This window comes from Adiantum capillus-veneris, chromosome 18 (assembly GCF_014529385.1).
Source record: "Adiantum capillus-veneris isolate H3 chromosome 18, ASM1452938v2, whole genome shotgun sequence".
Taxonomy (NCBI): Eukaryota; Viridiplantae; Streptophyta; class Polypodiopsida; order Polypodiales; family Pteridaceae; genus Adiantum; species Adiantum capillus-veneris.
The window spans coordinates 146,877,203-146,892,257 of record NC_140948.1 but is presented as its reverse complement, the minus strand read 5'-3'; the positions used below and the strand labels follow the sequence as shown (position 1 = coordinate 146,892,257).

General features: G+C 43.3%; 1 protein-coding gene and 2 pseudogenes across 1 annotated transcript; all 3 read left to right on the top strand.

The window, feature by feature from the left end:
• The first annotated feature begins 1,847 nt into the window (after window positions 1–1,847).
• On the top strand, window positions 1,848–2,381 carry LOC147436595 (putative mitochondrial saccharopine dehydrogenase-like oxidoreductase At5g39410 pseudogene; annotated as a pseudogene).
• A 917-nt stretch (window positions 2,382–3,298) lies between these two features.
• LOC147436594 (uncharacterized) lies at window positions 3,299–5,531 on the top strand. The gene is made up of 2 exons (XM_086488190.1): window positions 3,299–3,465; window positions 3,892–5,531. The coding sequence occupies exons 1-2, from the start codon at window positions 3,364–3,366 to the stop codon at window positions 5,314–5,316; spliced, it is 1,527 nt and encodes a 508-aa protein (XP_086344316.1). The 5' UTR covers window positions 3,299–3,363; the 3' UTR covers window positions 5,317–5,531.
• Window positions 5,532–13,391: 7,860 nt separating this feature from the next.
• LOC147436593 (uncharacterized) lies at window positions 13,392–14,325 on the top strand (annotated as a pseudogene).
• Window positions 14,326–15,055: the final 730 nt, after the last annotated feature.

The following is a 15,055-nucleotide window of genomic DNA, read 5'->3' as shown; positions in this document are numbered from 1 at the left end:
CTGGCAAATTTTTAAAAGAGAATTGAATGTGCATTTATGGAATATATATGATGATTGATTAGCTCTATATTTTTCTCTAATGGTCCAAGTTCACGGCTTTCTCTACAATTTTTTGAGCAGTGAGATCAAGGCACTACTCTTTGATGTTCTGATAGATTTGGAAGCGCAATTGGTTACTTGGTTGGTTGTGATTATTGTCACCTCGGCTTTTGTTGTGGAACATGAGCGGATGAGTAGAACCAATTGATAGACAACAATAATGGCTTAGATTGGGACTTGATCACCATTGGAAGAAGCAAGTTTATGTCCCATAGGGCTCACTATACGACAAAGGGCTAATAAAGAGGATAATTAAATCGAGCAAAGGGTTGTAGCTTAATCGTTATGCTTAAACCCTAGTCCTTAACCTACTTTGGTAGTTTTGTGTTGTCGAGCTGGAGTCATGCTTGTGCACTCAAAACGTCCACTGTTGTGAATATGTGCCCTCTTTGTCAGACACAAAGCACGCGTTCAGACAAAATTTAATACAAAAGATGCAGGAGATAGATTTAACTTAACAAGAAGCAGAGGTGACTTTATGTTCTACGTCATACACGTGTAGGGTTTATTGTAGTGATGAGTTTTCAATTCATAAGCTCCAATGCCATCACTATAGTAGAATGGCTTAATCAATATTAACTTTGTATTCTAAGGGCATGCTAAGGTACACACCTTTGTCCTTTTCGAAGGGCACCATTAAAATTGGCATGCATATCAAACAAAGAATTGCCAAGCACAACATGTTACTCCAAGTGCTTCATTATCTCTGCTACAATAGGTTTTCATCATGTCGACTTTTAGCGATTTTTGCCTTCACTTATGCTATCATGTCTATCATCACCAATACTTCTATGTTGTTCCTCTTTTTTTAACTAGGCTCATGTTCAAGATTATTTTGCAAATCTTTGATTCTCCCTCAGAAAGCCCAAGGAAGAGTGATTTTAAATGCTTACTTTTGTTAGCCTTATGGTCAAGCTCATTTTGTAAATCTTTGGTTCTCCTTCAGCTACTTCCCCCATGCCACCAAGGTTTGCTGCTACCGCCTTTGTCTTTTGCCAGATCTACGATGCTACTCACACTACGCGACACTCTGTAGGTAGCAGGAAACGAGTACTCATGTTGTCTGCTATCGTTGCGTCATTAGCACCAGCAATGGGCTTTTACCTGCCATTTTCCACCGACCTCACTCTCATGTTGAACATGCACTCACAGTGAGCGTGACAATTGACATGAGGGGTCGCAAAAGAGATAATGGATATTTGAGTGAGATCCAAGTAGACATGCTATAGGTGCACAAAATTTAGACAAAGTTTGAAGTAGCTAGAACACTTTTTCAATGCAGACGTGTTCAACAAAAAAGCAATGATAGGCTAATATTAAATGCAGTGCAAGTTTTTCTTACGTGGGGCTCCTCTGGTCAATTTGAGTCTAGGGTAGTGGCATAGATCATGCCTAGCAGCTAAGTCTAGGCTCAAGAAACTAGGGAAGCACATTAGGCTTACCAAGTAAACAAATAAACATCGAACAACTAAAGTTCATGTGCTTGATGTCCTTTTGAAGAACTTATCTTACCTCTTGCTTCTTTTTCATTCTCATGAGGAGGCAATTGAATGTCAAGTTGCTTTTGGCTCCATATGTACTTGTTGTCTCCTCGAAGGCATTGCTTTGAGTTCAGCACCACCGAGTTCACATGGGAAAAAAACTACTCGAGCACATTAGGCTTACCAAGTAAATATTGACAATTACAGAATCCACCTACATTCCCTCTGCTTGAAGCGGATGTAGGTGACCCATAATCCCTTTTAGCCATGTGTAGACACACAAGGCTTGTGCTCAATTGTGTTGGCCTCTTTTGTCTTTACGAACTACCCGTTGTTGCAACATGCATTGAAGCTGGCATAGATTACCTCGACATCAGAGGCGAGCCAAAGTTCATGGAAAGAATGGAGCTTCTTTATCACCAGGCTGCCTCTGATGGAGGATCTTTGATAGTCTCTGCTTGTGGATATGACTCCATTCCGGCAGAGTTTGGCCTCCTCCATCACCTCAAACAATGGGTAGCCCCATGTTTGCCCACTTCTGTGGATTGCTTTCTGCAGATCACTTCATCTACCAAGGGCGTCGACAACCTTGGCACATGGGAATTTGTTGTGCTAAGTGTGAGCAATGCAAGTGATTTGCGTGAGATGCGTGCAAAGACGAAGAACTCCATGGCCCGGGTGCATGTTCCTAGTGCTCTGGCAAAGAAGCCATCTCTTCTCTATTGGAACAAGCACGTCAGCCTGTGGGCGTTGTATCTACCAAGTGCAGACTCTGCTGCTATGGTGCGGCGGACCATGTGAACTGCTGCTCGAGAGCTCCCCATTCTATAGTTGAAGCAGAGGATCCAAACCTTCCCGCCGCTGTTGGATATGCATGCAAAGAACCTTGAGATCGGGGGTCGGGGGGGGGGGGGGGGGGGGGGGGGGGTTGATTATGCGTGATCGTTTATATATAGCACCAACAAAAAGCCTCCGAGTTTGCTTGCGCTTGAGAATCGCATCCAAAAGCATCAAAAAGCACTTGTTGTGGAGAATTGACGTCAAAAAATTTGGATTCTCAATTCCATTCAATTTGGATTCTCATTACCGTTCAATTTGGGACAAGATAAAGGATGCAGATCATGCCACGTGGTCTCTTGTAAGCTCTAGAAATCACATGAGCACAATAGGCTCACCAAGTAATGATGCACTTTACACAAAAAACAAGCCCACACAATTATGATGCCTCTAAATTGGCTCGTGTACCCTACATACAATCACTTCCGTTAGTGTTAAAGCCAGTTCACATGAGTGAATTCCAACCAGTTGCGAACCGTTTGGTTCCCATGAGTAAATTCCAAAAAAAAATTTGCAAACTGGTTGCCAACTAATTGCTGCTCGGCTTCATGTGCGTGAAGAGAGCGGAATCGGAACCACAAATAGGGCAAAGAATGAGTTATGAATAAAGTGTATGTGCTCGCAATTTTTGTGGTTTCTAGCCAATCAATTCTCGGAACCAAGTGTTGTAAGCCTGCAATAGTCCCTTACTCAGGAACTCAGCAGTTGCGAGTTGTGAGTTGCAAACAAGTTCGTAACTCGACATCCACGTGCACTAACTCTTAATTATCGCTAACAGACTATTACCATAATTCGGTAATAATGCCAAAACCAAAGATAAAGCTCTTAACACCGATAGCTTGAATTGGCCGCTTTAAATTGAATAAATATATATGTATTCAATGGGGGCATTCGGTCGCTTCAAATTTGGCCTCTGAGCGTTTTCACTTGCGGCTGCTCCGATTCCATGGAAAGGCCTTCCCCTTCTTCTCAGGAGGCGCCCTCCTCGCCAGCCGCAGATCGCCATAACCGCCATCGCTCCCTCTCCATCGCGATTTCTACGCCTCAGGTAGAGCTTCATCGCTCAATTCTTTTCGCATTTGCTCCTATGCTTTGATCCCGCCGTAACTTAAGTCTTGTATTCTAGCTGCTGTGCCTTTTTCTGCAATTTTGAGTGCTTGTTCAGCTGGGGATCATCTTGTACGAGTGTCTCATTTTAATCACAGTTCACCCTTAGCGTTTCTTGCGTTTCTTGAGAGAGCCAGTACTGTGCTGCCATGCTTGCTTCAGTTTGCAGCTATCACAACCGTTTCGTATGTTGAGGAGCTTCAGAAGGGATCTGTTTGTCTCTGTGAGTCTGTGCCTGCGAAAGGACTTTTCTTCTTAAAACCTTATCGTAATCATCCTGGACCTCCAGCTTTCACCCTCTTTCGAGACTCCATGCGGACTGACGGAAGCTTCCTTCTTACATATGGTATCTTTTGTCTTGATACAGAATCAACGGCCTGCACCTGAGGCAATCAACATGAGGAGGCTCTCCATTTCTGGATCTTTGGGCAATAGCTGCGACAAAGGTGCTTCCACGACACCTCATCAGCGCCGCAGCGCAGTTTCAAAGAATGTCGATGCCACCAACACATGGCCGATAGCCAAAGATTACTGCAAGGGCAACATCAAACATTCGGACCCCGTGTATACTGTTCTTCCCAATAGTGGCCCCAGGGCGCTTCGAGCGCAAGATTCCAAAGGTCTGGTCAGTCGTTTGTCTCTGGACCGGCGTCTCCTGCCTTACGCTGAATCCAGGCGTACGGAGTGCCATCTTACTACAAGAGGTACACCAATCGCCAACTTCACCGAGAAACTTGAACGGCTTGCTGCAGAGCAAGCAGCTAGGCCACGGTTGTACTCGTCGGGACCACAGATTGCAACAAAATCTGGGCAGAGACGCTTTTTGACGGACGAAGGTGAAGCCCTTCTTGTCATTGACAGAAGAGTAAGTTTCCAAGAAGAGTTAAATGTAAAACTGGAAGATCAGTTTGAACGCCTTCTGAGTGCCATTGACGGTGTAAGCAAGCAATTACAGACTGCGTTTGAAGGATTGCATGAAAGGGTTGATTGTTTACAGGCAAGCCTTGCGGAAGAATATAATTCAGGATGGAAGAAGATGAAAGATCGCCTTGATCAAGTGGGGACGCCAGATAGTGGCTTGAGAAAGAGGGGCGCACGGCTTGCGAGGTCTGCAGATGGGTTGAGCTCATTGGAAGAAGCTACAGAGGTGGCTAGAGAGGACATCAGGCTTCTAACGGGAATGCTGATTGTTGAGAAAGACGCTGACCTGATGCTCGCCAGAGATTTTCAGGACAGGCAAGCTATGCTACTCAAGATGATGCAGCCTTATCTGAGTAAGCCTGCTTTCCAGAACTTATGGGACATGAAGCACGGCTTGGATCACTGCGTTGCCTCGGTTCTGTTCAGAACATCAAACATTTTAGCGCGGACACAAAGTGTAATGGGCACGGGTTCAGGCTCAAAGTTCGCAACAGAAGATAGCGACGAGACGCACTTCAAGCGTTTCTGCAGGAAGGGGCAAAAGAGCCTGGAGGCAATGGCGGATTGGGAGGAGGAGAAATGGTCTGCACAACTGAAGAAAGAGTTCTTGAACGCGTGCAAGGGTGTTTGGCATCTGCAAAGCATGGTGGTGGCCCTCATGATGGCGCATCAGGTGGAGATTCTGCGGCCTGAGGCAGGCTCCAAGTACGATGAAGCCACAATGGATACTCTTGACTCCTTATCAGGAGAGCACTTTCAGCCCATTGTTGAATTCACCGTCTTCCCGGGGTTTAAGATCGAGGGTTCAGTAATCATCAAGTCGCAGGTGTATCTTCAACCAAAGTATGCTGCTGTCAGTACAGGTTGTTAATTTAAATTTCAATGCTGCGTGCAGCCAGAGATCTGACCCATATGTTTCAAAATAAAGAGCCAATAGCCAATAGCCATAAATTGAAGCCATGGGTTCTGTTATTGTTGACATGGGTTGAATTCAGTTGTAAAGGTAGCCACGGCATATTAATTTTTTGTAACACTGGTCGCTGGTAGTTTGCTTAGTGGTAATGGAATTCTAATGTAATGTGGCTAGTGACGTGCATATTTTCAAACGGGGTTAATTACGAGAAATTTTTGCTCTGTCTTGTGTTTCAAATTTTGACGTTGTGGGGAACTGGTACCCACAAAACAAGGGAATAAATGTTGTTGGATTGAGGCCAAGGCTCTTTCCCAATTCTATTAGATGGAATCTCCGTAGATTCTCTTGACTGTTGATTCCATTCCCACTCCAGGTTGTTGTCTTTCGTCTGAGAAGTTCCATATTAAAAAAAAATGACTCTTATCGTTGGCTCCTCCCTTGCATGCTGCCAATCCAACTAGTTGGACACATGTCTTCTTCTTGGCTCCCCCTCAGCTTTAAGTACCACGGAGTCCAAACCATGGGATCAAGGGCTCTTGTGCGAAATCAAGGGCATTTGCTGATTTTCATCGTTGACGCGTGAAAATTAATCTCGAGATCCCGGATTTAGTTTTAAGTGTGAGGTTTACAAAAACGAAACTCGAGATCTCGAGTTTAGTTTTTATGTCGAGATCTCGAGTTTACCTTCAATTAGATGTGAAATCACATCTATTTCAATGAGGCGCACGTGGGCATGTTGGTCAAGGCGTGTGCTCCTCGAGCTAATGGTGAGGGTTCGAAACCCAATTGGGGAAGCGAGGACTCATAGGTCCATGTGGCTGACTTTCCGAGATTAATTTTGTGAAATCTGAACTTAGGATCCCGAGCTTAGATTTATAAATGGTCTAGATCGATCGTCATCCCGCCTTTCAATTGGGACCATTAATCCCATGGTTTGGGACCCCGTGGCACTTAAAGGGGAGGCTAGCCCCCCCGCCTCCTTCCCCCTTGGGCTGCGGACTTGGTTGCCCCTTGCTTCAGACGTCGCTAACCCACCTAGTTGGGCCCAACTTTCACCCACATCGTCGAGGCTCACACAAGCCAGCTACACCTCACCATTCCACCTAGTTCTGTTCTTTTTTCTTCCTATTGGCATGTGTCTTGCCACCTAGTGCTTCACCCACCACCTCGCTTCGTTTTCCCTTCTGAGCTAAGTGAGCCTCTTTTATTTTTGTTAATTGAGATGAAATCCACTTTAGATTCCATCTAACAACCCACTCCAAAATCGTGCCATCTCATTCTTCACAAGATGCTTTAGAATCACCACGCACTCTCCATTTCAAAGACCACAACAAAACCAATCCACCTAGTTTTATGAAGATATTTATGTGGAAGGTTTTATGGGGGGTCTTGCCGACAGGTGTAAGATACAAGCACACGGTATCAGGTCCGACGTATGTTTAGGTTGTAGTTTGGCTAGTGAAGACCTCACCCACCTGTTCATAGAATGCCCGGTCAGTAGAGGCCTTTGCAGGAAAAGTGTGTAAATGGATACGAAGAACGTGGAAGATAAGGGTTTTCAAGAAGGATTTGTTTTAGGTGGGAAATAGTTTCAACGTTATGCATTGCTTATCTGTATTCTAAATTGTTAGATATTGTTCTTTCAACAATATTTGGAAGGCCAAGAATTGCTGCGTATTCCATAGCGACCTCTCTGTGGCTAGCTTTTTCGAGATTGTTCAAGAAAGTAAGGAGGTAATATGGGTGGTAAGTAAAAGATATAACTCAGAGGATTGGATTAGGGGACTCTCACCATCTTATCAAGTTGAGCAATATAAGGGATTGATGTGTAACCTTATGTCCCTCAAGGCTCGGCATGAGCTTGAGGGTGCTTTGTGATTTACTTTTTCTGACTTTATAGTACAACAACCACTCACAATTGTGAGTTTTGAAGAAAAAAAAAAAGACCACAACAAACCACTTTCAATTTCAATTTTCATTACTCTCATTTGAACCCATCATGTTGAAGTAGTAAGGCCCCTCTCTCTCTCCCCCCCCCCCCCCCCCCCCCCCCCCCCAGCACTAAAGGGTATGGGGCATTAAATGAAGCCCCAGAGGTGGGATCTACGGCTGAGAAGCCCGGGCACAAAAGCAGATGCGCGCAGGGCCGTAGGATGCAACAGAAGTAAACTAGGACGTCGAAAAGTAAACTTGGACATGGGCACACCTGTCCACGTTGACTTATCATGTGTTTGTTGCCCACCATGGTCAACATATGCGCACGGGGGGTTGGAAAAGCCATGCGCCTTGCCCAGCACCCACCAGGGTTCAAATCGTGCGAGCAGCACCCCACGTTTGAGCCCTCCAATCTCCTTGAGATTCGTGCGCGCATCCTCAGCCGTAGATCCCATCTCTTTGCTCCCGTGCCCTTTAGTGCTGAGGCTCCCCCCGCCCCCCTCCCGCCCCCACTTCCCTTTGGTTTGCATTTCGTCCCCAATTCGGCCTCAACCTCAAGGGAGATTGTTGTGTCATGGTTGTGCCATGCAATGTCTTTTGGTCGGCCTACGACACAGACAAGATGCTCCTTGAGGTTCTCACAAATGCATCGTCTTCGTCGGTTGTCACTCAGGCATCGTGCAAAAAATTTATTCTTTGTCTCGTTGTCTCTCCATGCATGCTCTCTAAAACAAAAGCCGAAGGTCCCTTCTTACTCTGGCTGCAGATAGACACTACGAAATAGAGAGATGGCAGTGGAACTTCATTCTCGAGAAGCATCATAGAGGAAACTCAACTACCACACTAGCATCGTACATCCGTGCAGACCCCCATTGCTTCTTGTAGGCCTCGCAACATGAACCATCCCCTCCCCCCGCAGTCACCTAGTGTGCATCTCTTGCAGAGAAACGCGAGAGAGAGAGAGAGAGAGAGAGAGAGAGAGACCCTCTGTGTGTTTTGGTGCTCATGTTGACCCCTCTCTCTCTCTCTCTCTCTCTCTCTCTCTCTCTCTCTCTCTCCACACGTGCTATATTGTCTTTTTTTGGCCTTCTAAAAGCCTTAGTATCCATATGGGTGAAAGTCATGTTTGCTTGGCATGTGTCCATTTAAAAATTTAGAGAAAGAAAGCATTTTCTTTCAAATGCTATTTCCCATTGAAAGCCATATGTCCCTTTAAGAATTGAAAAGAAAAAAAGCATTTCCTTTCAATTCCAAATGCTATTTCCCAATGTTGCTTTCAATTTTTTTGGCATCCTTAAAAAGACTTTAAAGAACAAAGGATGAAAGAGTATTCATAGGAGTTTGACTCATAGTCTAGTGGCCAGTAATGGGGTGACTCCATGAAGAGAAACAGATGTGGGCTAAATAATGGATTTAGAGAGCATCAATTATTGTACAAGCAAGTGGGTGTGGTGGGATGTTTACATGATTGCATTTCGCTTTCTCATTGGCTAATGCATGGGCTAGATCTTATGTGGCGCTCTTGTCCGTGATATCATCCTTATCAATCTTGTTGTTGGAAGCCCTCTTTTAAACAAAGGGAAACTATTAAACTGCCGCACGCATTGCCAAAGACATGATAGCTCCTCAAATTTGCCATCTACATTCTGCACTAGAGAGAAGTCAAAACTCTGTCACAATCAAAAAACGCACCCAACATTGACTTAGAGGTTCTTAAACTGGGCGTTTTATCTTAGTGTGTTTTAGAACAAAGGACTAAAGAGTATTTATAAGAGTTTGATCCATCATGTGAAATATTGTTTTAATAATTTTATATACACTCACTTGTAAAGAGTCCTTTTATTTAAAGACTCCACAAAGATTCATTTTATTAAATTATTTGATTGATTTATTATTCTTTAGGCTTATTAAATCTATCTTTTTTAACGAAAGCATTAGTATATTCTTTTTTTTTTAGTTTTTAGTGTGTTTTGATTTTATTGCTTCTATTTTAAATTTTTAAATTTTATTTCGTTTTCAAGAAATAATGTGTAATGTGCACCTGTTACCTTAGTATTTAAGTGGACCCTTTTTTAATATATAAACCATTCGAGATTATGGTTGGGTTCACAAGAGCCGATGAAAGACATTAAAAAAGGAATGGTTGTCCATTGGCACAAAAAAAAATTACACTTCTTTGGACCCACAAAAAAATTAGTAACCCTTCGGTGTGATTGAATTGAATCTAGCATCTACGTATTGAACAACACTACCACTACAGTACAGTTCATTGACCTCAAAATCATACAGAAGAAGTTTTATAGAACTACCTCCGTCCCTTGTGAAAGAAGAGAGAGGTGGAAGAAAGAGTCATAGGTTTTTGTTGTCGACTCTTGTGAATCTAACTTGTGTATGTATGATGAATAATATAATATACATTTTTATTTTTATTTTTATTTTATTTTCAAATTTTAATGTGCAATGTGCATCTTTCAGCTTATTATTTAAATGTGGTATTTTTTAATATATAAACCATTTGTGATTATATATTTTTAATGGATAATATAATTTTATTTTAAAAAATGGTAAAAATTTCATGTGATTGTAGACAATCATTTAAACTTACTTTCCAAAAAAATCTCATTCCCCCTTTAAATTTGCAGGCATTCGTGCCTCTCTACCTTGTTTCGTTCAAAGACACTTACAAAAATTTTGTTTAAAAGAGGACGTCAAAAAATCTTCGCCACACCCCTCTCTCTCTCCTCCCTCCCTCCTCCCCCGCCCCCAAGTTGCTGTATCGTCCTTTTTTTTTTCAAAGACACCTACAAAAATTTTGTTTAACAAGGCACGTCAAACAATATTTGACCTCTCTCTCTCTCTCTCTCTCCCCCCCAATACCTTCCATTCAATTGGAAATGGCATCCATTTGTCTTTTCACCTCGTGTAAATCAATAGATTAGTTCACAATCTCAAAAGCGAATTAACCATTTGCAAAAGTCAAATCTTTTGCTTGCTTTTTCCCATCGGCCCACGGATCTACTTAGATTCTAGCTAATACAAATGGTGTCAAAATTGGGCCCACCTACCTGGCCCGTTTCTAGGCTTTTAATCTAAGTAGTTGTACTTCACTTTTGGCCCGTTTCTAGGCCTGTAATCTAGGTAGTTGTACTGGGACATACCTGGGTCCAAATGCAAAACACAATTAATTAGCAATCAAGATTCCGCTCGAATCTTGAAAACTGACAAGGAAAACGCATTGCAACCTAGTTCACGCGCATGAACTCTTTTGCCCCTTGCACACCCTGCCTCGCGTCTACCCCATTCAAGCTTGGCCTGTCGAGCGACAAACTCTGTCCCGTTTCGCTTCTCGCTTTAGCACAATCATCAAAAGCACCCTCAGAGAGCACCTTCTCGTCATCATTCTGACGAGCACCGCATCCATGGCTACAAACCACCTGCAACTACCTCAATCTGCTCGTCTGTACACACACACACACACACACACACACACACACACACACACACACACACACACACACACACACAGAGATGAAGTTTCCATCACTACAATGGCAGATCGGAGCTTGGCCACTGGGACAGTGCTCCACTTGTCTCCATATATTGCGCCTCCATGCGGGGACTTGCCAGTGAGCACACAGGGCGATGCGCATTCATGGCTGCTATGCAGCTGCCGCTGAGCCAACACAATCCAGTAAAAATCTCTCCCCCCTCGCCCCCTCCTCTCTCTTTCTCTTCACCACGTGCCCAAAATGCCCTTCCAATTTTCCAAAATTCCCAAAACACCCGAAAAATTTTATATCATATGAATTGCTTCATTATCTTTAAGCATAATTGCCGCCTAATCTCCCTCTCTCTCCCTCTCTACCTCATCCACGTGCCCCCTCCCCGCCCTCTCCTTTTCACTTACTTTAGCTTCCAATCAAACTTTTGCAAAAGGATCTTCGCTGATTCCTGTAAAAAGAAATGAAAAATTCGATTGAGGGACATACCTTAGTTCTTTTAGTTCTTTCAATGGAGTATGTGCCCAAGATTTGAATAAAATGAACAAGTGAAAGGGTCATCATGGCTTTCTAAAAAAATAAGAAAGTGATAAAGTCATTAGGTTCACTTAATTCGAATGGGTATTCGATAAAAGATTGCCTCAGCTTAGCTTTGAGCTGGTTGAAAATCAAAACTAGTCGGTTGCAAACCATGGGAAAGGGAAGAAACCGGTGAAATATATGAGAAAATAGTACAAAAATCTTGCAAATATATGGTAGTATTTTCGGTTCGGTTCTTAGTGATGAGGAGGAAATTTTATCGACAATCGCTAAATAAAAATGACTTTTTCGAATACATAAGAGTCAAGCGTGTGAAATGAAATGTAAAATAAGAAGTGAAAGGGTCACAGTGGCTTTCTAAAATAATAAAAAAGTGATAAAATCATTGGTTAAGTAACTGGATTTAGCATTTGGAAAAGGATTGCCTTAGCCTAGCGTTGAGCTGGTTGAAAATCAAAACTAGTTAGATGCAAAACTAGTTAGATGCAAACCGTGGTAAAGGAAAGAAAAATAGGTGAAATATGTAAGAAATACTATAAATTTCAAAATTTATGCTCGTATTTTTTGTTTTCTTCTTTTCGAGGAGAGAACTCAATCGGTGACCGCTTAATGAAAGAGACTTGATTAGAATTAAGCTACAAAATGCAAGAAAACTCAAGCCCGTGTGAGGTTGTGAAAGAAAAAGAAAAATAAAAAATATATGTGTGTATGTATGTATAGAATTTACTAAAATTATGCAAGATGAAGCTTCACTTTAGTATTATAAAACAATAAAATGCAAGAAAAGTAAAAACATGTAAAGATAAAAAATAAAAAGTGAAATAAAACGATTTATTTAATACTTTAAAACTCAAATAACATTTAAGTTAAGTCAATCATCACTTAAAACATTGAAAGTATGCCTAACTCAACTCTCCTCCAAGGCTTATTTTAGAGAGCTAAAAAGATATCCCTATCTATATACTATATTAAAAAGACAAGGGTTGGGTTACATGTGGCTGCAAATGCCTGTGCCTGCAATTTTGAGGCCTTCGACCTTCTCTTGCAATCCGCTCGCTCCCTTGGAATATTTCGATTGACGCTCCACCTGACAGGCGGGCGAGTGCAGATTTAGCGCTCAGCAAGGGCAGCCAGTGCAGAGTTGGGAGCAGTGATATGGGGAGTGCTTGCCCATAGTGAGGAGCAGTGACATGAAAAGTGCTGCCTGGTGAGTGCTTGTCCGCAAATAGAGAGAGAGAGAGAGAGAGAGAGAGAGAGAGAGAGAGGGGTTGACGTCCTTGAAGTGAGGGAGAGCACTACCTCAAGTGGCCCTGGCCACTTGCATGAGGTGTGCCTGCTCCCTCTGCCTATTACTACCCTTTGCCCTTTGCTTCATGTAGCTGGCACGCGCCTCTCTGCTGCATCCACCCTGTTGTAGCGATCACTAGCTGCAACTCCCACACTTGGACTACACCTCTTGAGCCCTGAAAAGACCTGCCCTTCCTGCTCTCGCACTCAGAAATGCCTCCCTTTTTTGCAAGTTTTGCCACCATCTTCGTTCGTGGCACTGTTGGCTCTTAGCACAACCACAGTCTCAAGTCTCGAGTCTCACCTTGCAGCTGCCACCTCCACAACCTTGCTGATATGTAGGAAATTTTCATCAACGAAAAACTCTTGATAACTTGGGCTTGCCAGCACCATAATGCCTGTATTGATGCTCTCATCGTGCATATGGATGCTACAGTACTTGCTCAGGTGTACTGCATGAGCTATACCATCTCTCTCTCTCTCTCTCTCTCTCTCTCTCTCTCTCTCTCTCTCTCTCTCTCTCTCTCTCTCTCTCTCTCTCTCCCAAACCCCAATTAGCCAGCCGGCAGTCCCAAGCCTCACAACTATTGGATGTTGCTTGACGGAAGGTTAGAAACAAAGGCAAAGATGCTCCATTTCACACCAAGCGATGCTAGAGGCCAGTTGACGTGAGCTGCTGATATGTTGAGTCCGCTGAACTGGGCCGGAATGTCTTTGTTGTTTGACCATCAAGGAGCTGCATCTTGGACATATCACATATCGATTTCGGCAATGTCGTCTTTTTCATCAAGCATGCATTGGCAATATTTTATCTGTAGCCCAAAGTCATTCCAATCGTGCTTACAACGCTCTCCCCCCGTGAGTACATTGGAGCTTTTCAATGGAGAGAGCTTCCACTCCTGCACCACGAAGTATAAAACTAAGAGTTTGATGGTGAAGTGCCCTTCAAATCACTCTGTTTGTCCATGGTCTCTCTTCTCAAGCCAAGAGCAGCAGGCCCTGGCAGTACGTCTTCGACAAAGAGGACAACTCTTCTATGATTATGTTGTGAAGGAGCACTTTCGATTCATACATTTCCGGGGGTCCCTTGGGGTTCTATGAAAGAGATTTTAAGGGATGCTTTCATTTAAGAAGGGTAAGTGCAGATGGGCGGACAATGGTAGATCTGGTAAGCTTGGCAAAGGAGAATCATGATTGGCCATTGGGAAATGCACAACCATCCTCAGAGTTGCTGAGAAGCATTCCGGCAAAGGAGGTAGAAGCAACTAAAAAGAAAAAGCAACCAGCCAAAGAGCAGCTTCTGATTGCACCTACCACTGTGTATGTGTTATCCTTCAACCTAAAGAAATGGGACTGCTTTGAGGTTGGGGGTCTCAGGGAGAGTTGGTCATGAAGAGCGCCCGCATGAGAGAGAGAGGCGGCCGAAGGCCGCAGCCACACTAGTAACTTATAAGAATAAAGTGGATATTTCTTGCACACGCATCACATACTACTTTCTTTCCTTCATTGGACCTATCAACGTGAAAAAGGTAGCTGATAGGTCCAGAAAACAATAAAATTACAAATGTATGTAAAACATAGACAAAGCCAATTCAAATGTATGCCTAACTCTCTTCTCTTTTAATGCTTCTTTTAGAAAGCCAGGAATGATGCATTGCTTTCAATCCTTTCAAGTTCCAAGGATTTAGCCTTGAAAAGTCTTTAGTAAATCCTTGGAGATTCCCTAGGAAATATTCCCAACCACCAATAGAAGAATTTGTACAACTATAATATGTGGGGGGTTCAATCTTGAACTCATTCATTTAGTAAGAATCTAGCAATCTTGCAAGATGCTTGCTTTCAAGTTTGCATTCAAGAGAAAAATCTCTCTCTCTCTCTCTCTCTCTCTCTCTCTCTCTCTGCTTCTGATGTTGTGCTAAGTTGTCTCTCTCTTACATGATCTACAATACCAAGCCTTGCGTAGCAGATCGTGCGAGGGGACACTTTGTGACGACAAAGGGGGATGAGCTTCAAGTGTAAGAGCACCAGAGAGAGAGAGAGAGTTCCCAAACTCTCTCTCTCTCCCTCTCTCTCTCTCTCTCTCTCTCTCTCTCTCTCTCTCTCTCTCTCACACACACACACACACACTCATACTGCAAGGGAATGGGGAGGATGGGCCTCATGCATGTCAACAAGGGCAGGGCATGGCATTAAGACCCTCATCCACCATCACCTGTAATCTTCTCTTGAGCCTCACTTTCAACCAAAGCATATGATGGTTGTTGTACGGCTACTACCTCTGCCACACTCTGAACATCCCATGTGAGCTGAGTTATATGTTCTTGTTTTCCCATCTTGGACAACCAAACGCTCGCATGCACGTGGATAGGGTGTGAGCCTCTCTCTAGGTTCAAATCCCACTGGCATCCTCGGGTTGACTTTTTGTCCATCGTCCA

Coding starts and splice junctions, on each gene's coding strand:
- LOC147436594 (XM_086488190.1), top strand. CDS start 3,364: ATGGAAAGGCCTTCCCCTTCTTCTCAGGAGGCGCCCTCCTCGCCAGCC. Junction 3,466..3,891: donor TCGCGATTTCTACGCCTCAG/GTAGAGCTTCAT, acceptor GTCTTGATACAG/AATCAACGGCCTGCACCTGA.